The following is a 10,758-nucleotide window of genomic DNA, read 5'->3' as shown; positions in this document are numbered from 1 at the left end:
CTAAGTACCAGGCTCGGCCTAACAACACACTTGGCATCTCGGATGATACCTTTGGCTCCCCAGAAGTATGTTCAGATACAAGTTTAACGCCCCATGGGCATGGGTAAGTTAGAATTCCGGGATGTAATCCCAAATAAATCATATGCACAACCATTCATACATGTTAAGATAACTAGTTCAAAAACCATGAGATTCGCAACAATAGTAAATATCGGCAAGGGCAACGAACATGTAATTTAAAGGAAAAAGGAAGAAAAGAATTTCATATATGTGGTCAAAAAGTTCAACTACAAGCAAACTATAAAGTCCTCAAAATAAAAGGGAAACTAGTTAACAGTTAAACTAGAAACAAATACAAAAGTTGGCTAGGGCTTCTACTTCTTCACTTTCGTTTTGGCCACATCCTAGGAAGGCTGAGCAGGATTAGCCTCGGGGTCCTGGGAGGCATCCCCTTCTTGGGAAGGTTGAGCAGGATCAGCCTCGGTGCCCTTGGGGACATCAGTAAGGGGAATGGCCTGAAGGGACTGAACAAATATGGCTGGCTCCTCGGCACCAGAGATCTGAGCACTGACCATAGACTTGGCAGCCTCTTGAGGTATCTCGGGATTCAGACCTCCAAGTGCTTCTGCCACCTCATGAGGCTCTCCTCCCTCAGTCGACTCGCTAGGAACGACCATGATCTGAGTAGCTTCTGACTGAGCAGCCTCAACCTCCTTTGGAACGCTTATAGTCTCGGAGCTGGCGGAGGCAGTCTCACGGATGGCTGCAGGATAAAATACGCTCTCTGCCTTCCACAAATCGGACGAAGCTTCCACCCTAGCTCGAAACCTGGGACCACATACTCCAGATCTGAGTACAGCTTCCTGAGCTGAGCAGCCTCAACCTCCTTTGGAACGCTTAATAGTCTCGGAGGCTGGCGGAGGCAGTCTCACGGATGGCTGCAGGATAAAATAGGCTCTCTGCCTTCCACAAATCGGACGAAGCTTCCACCCTAGCATCGTTTGTGGGCCTCGTTCCAAACCTGGGAGCAGTCTAACCTACTGCTACTCCAGGGATTTGAGATTTAAGGAGGGCCTGGGTTTCAGCCACCCCCGCCTCACAGCCCTCCTCCTCGGCCTTGTCCTTAGCAGTCTCGGTCTTAGTCCTGGTAAACTCAGCCTCTGTCTTGGCCCTCACGGCTTCATCCCTGGCAAATTCTGCCACGCCCTTAGCATTATCTGCTTCGATCAGTTTCTTCTTTAAATCACTGATCTGCTCCTTGGCAATCTCCAATTGCTCCTCGACAGCAAATAGGCACCTCGTCTGCTCCTCGACCTGTTTTTGGGCACCAGTCAAGCCTACCTCAGCACTATCCTTGGCTCTGGTTACCTCCTTTAAGTCCTCCCTGGCCTTCGTGAGGTCGAACTCGGAATTTTTGAGGGTTCGCGCAGCATCCATACGTTTATACGCTCAAGCTCTACGGTCTTACTCTGCTCCTTGACTTCTTCCTCCACTCTATAGGTAGCCTGGATAGCCTGCCAATTAAAACAAACATGTTATAAACAGGAGTCTAGGAGCAAGAATCAATGGAGTTATAGGTGTTAGGAGCCTTACCATACCCAGGTACCTCCTTACGCTGAGGGCAACCTCCTGCATCCTCATATTCTTCAACTCTCCCATATCAGTGGGAAGTAGTAGGGCCCTCTCCAGCGCGTCGGCCACATAACCACCTTCGCCGTCTCCAAGGTTCCTCATGGATGCGTCTTCCAACAATGGCTCCCCGTGGAGCATTGGGGCGGGAAGCCAAGCACTCGGCGCGGATTAGGCATCGATCCCTTTCCCCCGGCCTTGATGCCCGATCTTTAACTGCTTTTGGGCTCGCGGGGCTTTGTCCCCTTCCCGAGAGGATTGGGATTTCCCCTCATCCATTAGTTCCTTACCCTTGGGGCTCCTCTTTCTCTTTGGGTCGGTGGGCTCAGGCCGAGGAGGCGGAGCTGATTGAAGAGGAGCAGGAAGTTTGGGGCGGGGAGATTACGGCTGCAACTTGGAAGAGGAAGACCTTGTCTGGACAGGCTGGGGATGGGGTTGGGGAGTTGGAACATTGCATTGCAGCTTGCCCTGAGCACCCTTCCCCGGCTGACCCTCAATGAGGTCGAATAAGCTGGTCGGAGGCTTTCTCTTAAGACCCATCTCGGCTCGAGAGGATGTTCCCACTGATAACAGTTCCGCTTCGGACAAGTCAAGGTCACCCAGATCACTAGAAGGATCCTCGGATGGGTTCGCTTGGTCAAATGCCCCAAATCCCTCCTCAAATAGACACAAATCACCTTCGTCCTCCGCTGCCTGGTGAGACGGGGAAGAGCCCGCCAACGGGATGCCCTCCGAGACAGGAGATCCTTTAGAGATTAAAAACTCGTTTCGATTACGGTGATTTTCGGAAGCTGAGGATGGTTAGCACTAATCACGTGATTTGGGTCGGCAAATGACTTTTGGATGGGATCGTATCCTAAGATTTTGTGAGCATCTAACTTGACCATCCTCGTTTTACAAAAACCGCCACTTGAAGAACAGTCTCCAAATCCACCCGGTTGACCAGATGAAAGTGTCCGTTGATCTACAAAAAAAGGTGTACATGGTTAAACCGAACCACACCAAATTAAGACCGCAAAGGATTGACCCCTCTTACTCTCTACACCCCACCTGGTTCTCCCTCCACCATTGGGTAAGGAAGACCATCGTGCCATTCCCCAGATACAATAAGATAATCCTTGTTCAACCCTTTGTTGGACTCGGGGAGGCACTGGATTAGCCGAACCCTATCGTCTCTCGTCTTCATGTAGTAAGATTTGCGGAGATGTAGCACCAATTTACGGATGGGTTAGTCTTAGCCCCATTTTTTCGTTTAAGATCCACACAACTCAGAATTCTAAACATATTGGCAACTGGGTGGGAGGTAATCGGAAATGTCTAAGGTAACTCCTCATTACCGGACCCATTTCTCATACCCCCCTCTATGACAGAAGGGGAATTACCACCTCGCCCGTCCTTCTCTTAAGATGCCACTTCCCCTCCTTGCAGTGCCTCAAACTTACGTTGGGAGGAATTCTATAGTCTGCGATGAACTTTTCCATCGTCTTTTCGGTCTCAACCAACTTTTTCAATTTAACAATTTCCATGAACTACTAAACAGACTTAGGGGGTGACAGGAGAATGAGAGGAACAAGAGAAAAATAAACCCAGAAAAGAAAAAGCACGAGTTAGTGAAGGCAGAGAACTTACAGAAAAGAGGAAAGGTTCCTCGGACAGGATTTTTGTGCTGGAGGTAGACTTGAATTTGGATAAAAGTTTGACTGAACCTAGGATATGTGCGCTAGAACTCTTAAGTGCAAAAGTGAAGAGACAAATCAGTTCCAAAAATTATTTATACCTCCCATTGAAAGTAATTGCACGAATTTTCCCGCCCATAAAGATAAGGAAATCTCCACCGTTAGATCACCATCGCGCCGTTGAACGGGGAAGCACAAAGCCGCCCGCATTTAATGAAGACACGTTTCACCTTCCAATGCTCCAAGAACGTGTCTCGGGCAGATGAAGAGTCTCTAGAACTGATAGATGACAAGGATTGACAGGCTTTGACAGAGGCCTGATGTCATCAAAACCCTCATCTCCGTCTGAGGATCCGGACAGCAGGATTTTGAGGGGTTATTGTAGGGTCAGAGAATTTGTGGTCCAAATAACCTAGAGATGCAGCCGAGGATGACACTGTCCTCGGCATCCCAAGGCCTAAAAGGGAAGAACGACATATCATCAAAGGTAGCCTCCAAAGCGCTCCCAGAAGAAAAGACGAGTAGAATGAGACTCGCACGGGGGTACAGTGTGGGAGTGGTTCAAGGAAAAGACGTCACCTCCGCATTGAATACGCCAACAAATGTCCTAACCACATTGATGGGAAAAGACCCCTGAATAGTGTGGCTTCGATTATTGCAACTAACAGAAAGTGGGGGAGGCGGCTGATGGGACAGGCACTCAAGTAGTTATCTGCCTGATCGACAGATGGAAGGTCAGGATCAACTGAGAAGGACTATATAATGTAAGGATTCATGCGCCAGAAGAGGCTGGAGAAATGGTACCTAAAAAGTGAAAGGAATAACAAGAACATTAAGCTCGATGGATAAGGTCCATGGGCAAACTTGGTTCACCTCTGAGCGTCCACTATGAGCACCATGACTAACCACTGTCCGGTGACCAAGGCCTAGCCTTTCAGCCCACGCTCTACAAATTTATTGTTTGGGTCTTTAACGTATGAACCCAATACCAGTTTGGGGTCGTTACAAATTGAGTCCTTATAAAAGCATATAGTAGGTATTTATTATAAATTATTTGATATATATACACTCTATATTGAAGAAGTTGATATGAACAAAAAGTCTAATGTTAGTCTAATTTGTGGAAGTATGAATTATAGGAAAAGAAGATAAGAATAAATTATTATTATTTTTTTTTTTTTTTTTAAATCTAAAAAATATGAACTAATAATGCTAAAATTTTTAAGTTGATTTTAATGTATATATAATGTTAAGTGATTTTAACGTATATATACGATATAATTTATGTTTTTTTTTTAAAAAAAAAAATCTAAAAAATACAAATATTGGTGCTGTTTTTTGACATGTAGTAATATAATTTATGTAAAAAAAAAGGATTAGATGAAGAATCATATGTAACTTAAGCAAAAAATAACAACAACTAAGTTTTTGTATTTTTCAAAAAAATTGATAGAGATGTATAGAAAAAATCAATACGAAAATTTATAATTTTGTGTCTATCCATGATGTGTTTTAAAAAATAAAATTAAAGGTTGCTATTAGTAGTTATATATGTGTACTATGATTTTTTTTTTTTTTAAATTAATGTTGATACGAACAATTAGTGTGAAACCAAAATTCTAATCCCCTAGAATGCTAGAACTCATAAATCATAAATGAAGTAGATCTCCTATTGCTAATTAAATAAATCACTTAGAAATTATAGATAAATTAATAATAAAAGGATTAAATGAAGAATTTGGATTGTATTCAAATTGAAATTTTTATTAGCTTAGAAATTATTGGAGAAGAAGATAAGAATAAAAAAAATTATATATATTTTTGAAAATCTAACAAAATTTCTGCAATTTGGTGAAACCATATGGCGCAATCACGGATTCTAAACCCAACATTTATTATATAGTATGTGATATGATTTAGGATTCGTTGTGAAAATGTTCTTGACATAGTATTTCTTCTTTAACATTTTCGTAATAGACATTCAACTATAAAAAATATTTTTTTTATAGGAACAATAAAATAATTTGTTAACAGAATTTAAGTTAAACTTTTTTTTAGAAGGTGATGGGAATGACGATGTTGCATCCCTAGACAAAGGTAACGATAGTGACGGAGGAAGCATCCTTGACGAAGTCATCAGGAACAACGAAGAAAGCTATCATCACTGACGAAGACACGGAGTCACTGAATGCAGTCAATCAATGACCTGAGCGGTTACGAAATCAACTTAGCAGGCCGTTGGGAACCTCTTAAAAGTCTCATTATTGGACCAGGGGCGTTACTTGAGAAAGCATTAACCATCCCAACGGCTAGCCCCCAAGGTTGCAGGTATAAAGCTCCTACACAGTCAGTAGAAAGGTACGAAATATACAAACACAGATCCTCATCTTGATTTTCTACTATTCTTTATCATTCTAACTTTGGCATCGGAGACGTTGTGGCAGGCACCACACCGGTGACCATCATTGAGCATATTCTCTCGCACCACGAAGGATTCCATCCGCTCACTGTTACTGACGATCCTGTGCATCATCAGTTTGGCGCCGTCTGTGGGGACGATATTTTCAGATTCGCATCTGAGAACGTAGCTCCTATTAACCCTCTGCATTCAGATGGAATCCAACCCAGACTCTGCAGCCTTGGCCCAGCAAGTCCAGGCCCTTGCAGCCACCATTGAAGAACTCACCAAACAAAATCAGGAAATGAAGTTACGGCTCCAGCAGGTTCAACAAGCTCAACAGGAAGAGAACCGGTCCAAGGGTAACATGGAGGAAGAAGGAGATAGCCAACGGAGGGAAACCCCCCGAAGACCATCTACTCCGGACGAACAGAACTTAGATCTCCTTCGAGAAATGAGGAAAGAAATGGACGAATTAAGGAGTGCTATCAAAGAGAAGACGGACCGAAGCGTAGACAAGATGATAAGGGCTACAGACTCACCATTCACTGCGGCGGCACTTGAATGCCCTGTACCGTCGAAGTTTCGCTTGCCTCAATTGGAGCCATTCGACGGACTCAAGGACCCACAGGATCATCTTAATACCTTTAAGACGACTCTGGGTCTTCAGCAACCACCTGACGAGATATTGTGTCGTTCCTTTCCGACGACTCTCAAAGGAGCTACAAGAGAATGGTTTACTAAGTTGCCAAACTCGTCCATAGACAATTTCGATCAACTGAGTAGTGCCTTCTTGCGCCACTTCATAGGGGGACAACGCCCGAGGAGGCCAGTAGATTACTTACTCACCATAAGGCAGGGAGAGAAGGAGACGCTGAGGTCATATGTCAAGCGATTCACCCGGGAAACTCTGGAAGTGGACGAGGCTGATGACAAGGTGCAGCTGACGACCTTCAAAGCAGGATTGAGATCCAGAGACCTCGTGGCCTCTCTTGCAAAAAACCCTCCGAAGACGATGGCAGAGATGCTCTTGAAGGCACAAAAGTACATGAACGCGGAGGATGCTCTAGCTGCCATAAAAGATACTGAGAGGCTGGGAGACAAGTCCAAGAGGGAAGACGACCGTAGAGGGCAAAAGAGAGATAGACCAGAACGTCGGAACAGTGACGGGAATAGAGGAAAGGACGACAAAAGTCCTCGAACGTTAAAATTTACTCCTTTGGCTATGCCCGTTGACAAGATTTTCACGCAGATCAAGGACGAGTATTATCTCAAATGGCCCAGGCCATTACACTCATCCCCCAACGTACGAGATAAGAACAAGTACTGCCGGTTCCATAGAGACCACGGCCACAACACGGAAGATTGCAGAGACCTGAAGGAGCAAATAGAGGAATTAATACGGAAAGGAAAGTTACAGAAGTACGTAAAGAAAGGAGAATATAGCAAGTTCAGAGACGACAACAGGAACCAACATGAATCCTTTACTCGGGATGACGACCATCCATCCCAGCCTCCGCGCAAGGTGATCGGGGAGATAAATACGATCACAGGAGGACCCTTCTCAGGAGGATCATTTAGATCACTCAAAAAAGCATGCCATAGACAGGTGAACAGTGTCCACACCATGCCTCCGTTCAAGCACCGACGAACATACTTAGACATGTCCTTCAGTGAGGGAGACGCCAGGGGAGTAAAGCAGCCCCACAATGATCCCCTGGTCATAATGCTGAATATAGAAGGGTTCAATACCAGAAGAATCCTTGTTGATAACGGGAGCTCAGTAGATATTATCTACCTCCCAGCCTTCCAGCAGCTGAGATTAGATTTGAAAAGGCTTCGGCCTTTCGACTCCCCACTCATCAGCTTCAGTGGAGACAGGGTCTACCCCAGGGGTATAGTGACGCTGACGGTGACAGCAGGGACCTATCCATTGCAGTTGGCCAAGCAGACAGACTTCTTGGTGGTAGATTGCCCCTCATCCTACAATGTCATTATTGGGAGACCTACCCTCAACAAGTGGAAAGCGGCGACGTCAACCTACTGTTTGAAGGTGAAATTCCCAACAGACAATGGCGTGGGCGAGGTGAAGGGCGATCAAGTCCTGGCAAGGGAATGTTATCAGGCTGTACTGGCAGGAAAGGAGAACCACACGTGGACGATTGAAGAGAAAGAGGAGGACGGGACGGAGACCTTGGAAACAGTGGAATTGGTAGAAGGGGATGCAGACAAGACGACCAAGATAGGGACGACGTTAAGCCCTGAGATGAGAACGAGACTCATAAAGTTCCTCAAAGGGAATCTAGATGTCTTTGCCTGGAGCCACGAGGACATGCCAGTCATATCTCCAGAAGTCATCCAGCATAGGCTGAATGTGGATCCCAGCAGGAAGCCCGTTCAACAACGACGAAGAACATTCGCCCCAGATCGAGATCAGGCAGTGACGGAGGAAGTAACCAAATTATTGACCGCAGGGTTCATCCGGAAGGTATATTATCCAGAATGGCTCACTAATGTCGTCCTGGTAAAAAAATCGAACGGAAAGTGGAGAATGTGTGTAGACTTCACTGACCTGAACAAAGCATGCCCAAAGGACAGCTTCCCTCTACCAAGGATAGACCAGCTCGTGGACTCCACCGCCGGACATAAGTTACTGACGTTCATGGACGCCTTCTCAGGGTACAACCAGATACAGATGGCTGAAGAAGACCAGGAGAAGACCGCCTTCATCACAAGCCAAGGACTCTACTGTTATAAGGTAATGCCCTTCGGGCTAAAAAATGCTGGAGCTACATATCAGAGAATGGTAAACAGAATGTTCAGCCAACAGATTGGCAGAAACATGGAGGTGTATGTAGACGACATGCTCGTCAAGAGCAAGGAAGAGCTCACACATCTGGACGACTTGGAGGAAACTTTTGCAACCCTCAAGAAACACCAGATGAAATTGAATCCAAGCAAATGTGTTTTTGGAGTAGCCTCGGGGAAGTTCTTGGGATTCATGGTGTCCCAAAGAGGGATAGAAGTAAATCTAGAAAAAGTACGAGCAGTCACTGACATGGCCTCCCCCAAAACCGTCAATTATGTTCAAAAACTCACAGGCAGAATAGTAGCTCTAAACAGGTTCGTCTCTAGGGCCACAGACAAATGCCTGCCCTTCTTTAAGACATTGAAGCAGGCCTTTGCTTGGACCGACGAGTGCGAAGCAGCATTCCAAGAGCTAAAGCAATACCTGAGCAGTCCCCCTCTCCTAAGCCCGTCCAAAGAAGGAGAAAACTTATACCTGTACCTGGCGGTGTCAGCCTCGGCAGTAAGTGCAGCTTTGATTAGAGAAGAGGACAGGAAGCAACTCCCGGTTTACTACGTCAGCCAAGCTTTCCAAGGGGCTGAGTCCAGATACCCAAGGATCAAAAAAATTGCGTTTGCACTAATAGTGGCCTCGCGCAAGCTCAGGCAATATTTCCAGTCAAATCCTATTCTTGTAATGACGGACCAGCCAATCAAGAAGTCAATGAGCAAGCCAGAAGCAGCAGGGAGAATGGTTCAATGGGCGATTGAACTTAGTCAATTTGACATTGAATACCATCCAAGAACAGCAATCAAGGCACAAGCTCTGGCGGACTTCATCGCAGAATTCACGTTCCCTGACGAAGACAGCATTACCGACGAAGCATATAAACTAACAATACAGACTGATGGTTCGTCAGCCCAAAAGAAGGGGGGAGTAGGAGCCATCATAACCACCCCCGACGGAGAAGTACTGAAATATGGAGTCCAGCTAAAATTCCCAGCTACCAATAATGAAGTTGAATACGAAGGAATACTGACGGGACTAAGGCTTGGGAAAGCTCTTGGTGCCAAACATTTGTTGATCCAAAGTGATTCGAAGCTAGTGATTGGACAGATCAAGGGAGAATACGAGGCAAAAGAAGAAAGGATGCAAAGGTACCTCAAGTTGGCAAGGCAGTTAGCCCAGGAATTCGATGCAGTGGAGTTCATACAAATTCTGAGAAGTCAGAACATGGGGGCTGACGAAGTGTCAAAACTAGCGTCGTCAAAAGAAGAAGGGACTAGCACGGACCTGGCGATGGAAGTCCAAAAACACCCTAGTATCGAGGAATTTGCGACCTTCACCATCCAGGGCGCCGACACCTGGATGACGCCCATAGTGTCCTTCCTCCAGGACGGGCACCTACCTCAAAACTCTGAAGAAGCCAGAAAGATCAAGAAGAGGGCAGCCAGATTCACGATCCTGAACGACGTCCTGTACAAGAGAGGCTTCTCAATGCCCTACTTAAAGTGCGTCAACGAGGAAGAGGCCAAATACATCTTGGAGGAAGTACACAAAGGAGTTTGTGGCGACCATGCCGGCTCCAAGTCCCTAGTAAACAAAATAGTAAGGACAGGATATTTTTGGCTAACCATGCAGGCGGACGCTGCTGAGATCGTCAGGAGGTGTGACAAATGCCAACGATACGGGAATGTGTAGCGGCTTCCAGCGGAGAAAATGACTACCATATCTTCCCCATGGCCATTTGCACAATGGGGAATCGACATCGTCGGTCCACTGCCCCAAGGTAAAGGTCAGGTAAAATTCATTCTTGTTGCTATTGACTATTTTACAAAATGGGTTGAAGCAGAAGCCCTAGTAACGATCATTGAGGCCCGGATCCAGAACTTTGTGTGGAAAAACATAATCTGCAGGTTCGAGATTCCCTCGACGATCATATCAGACAATGGAAGGCAGTTCGACAGTCAAGGCTTCAGGGAATTCTGCTCAAACCTTGGGATCAAGAATCAGTTCTCATCCCCAGGGCATCCTCAAGCAAATGGGCAGACGGAAGTGATGAACAGGACGCTGCTCAAAATCATCAAGACCAAGCTGGACGAAGCAAAAGGTGCCTGGCCAGAAGAACTACCCAGTGTCCTGTGGGCTTACAGAACCACAGCCAGAACCCCGACAGGATAGACACCGTTCAAGCTTACTAATGGCACAGAAGCAGTGATCCTAGTGGAGGTCGGAGTAACTAGCCTCAGGCGAGGAACTTTCACGGA

The 10,758-nt window shown here is 45.9% G+C and overlaps 1 protein-coding gene across 1 annotated transcript; it reads right to left on the bottom strand.

The window, feature by feature from the left end:
* Nucleotides 1-404: 404 nt before the first annotated feature.
* LOC115950154 lies at nt 405-1,437 on the bottom strand. Its single transcript, XM_031067403.1, has 2 exons — nt 1,038-1,437; nt 405-868 (listed from the first exon to the last, which is right to left on the bottom strand). The coding sequence occupies exons 1-2, from the start codon at nt 1,435-1,437 to the stop codon at nt 405-407; spliced, it is 864 nt and encodes a 287-aa protein (XP_030923263.1).
* Between the last annotated feature and the right edge of the window lie 9,321 nt (nt 1,438-10,758).

Source organism: Quercus lobata, chromosome 6 (assembly GCF_001633185.2).
Source record: "Quercus lobata isolate SW786 chromosome 6, ValleyOak3.0 Primary Assembly, whole genome shotgun sequence".
NCBI classification, from domain to species: domain Eukaryota; kingdom Viridiplantae; phylum Streptophyta; class Magnoliopsida; order Fagales; family Fagaceae; genus Quercus; species Quercus lobata.
This window is presented reverse-complemented; position numbering and strand designations above follow the sequence as displayed.

Bases quoted from the DNA above. Each gene is read 5' to 3' on its own strand.
- LOC115950154 (XM_031067403.1), bottom strand. From the start codon at position 1,437: ATGGATGCTGCGCGAACCCTCAAAAATTCCGAGTTCGACCTCACGAAG. The intron at 869-1,037 runs GTTAGACTGCTC...GAGGCTGCTCAG, and splicing joins AATCCCTGGAGTAGCAGTAG to CTCAGGAAGCTGTACTCAGA.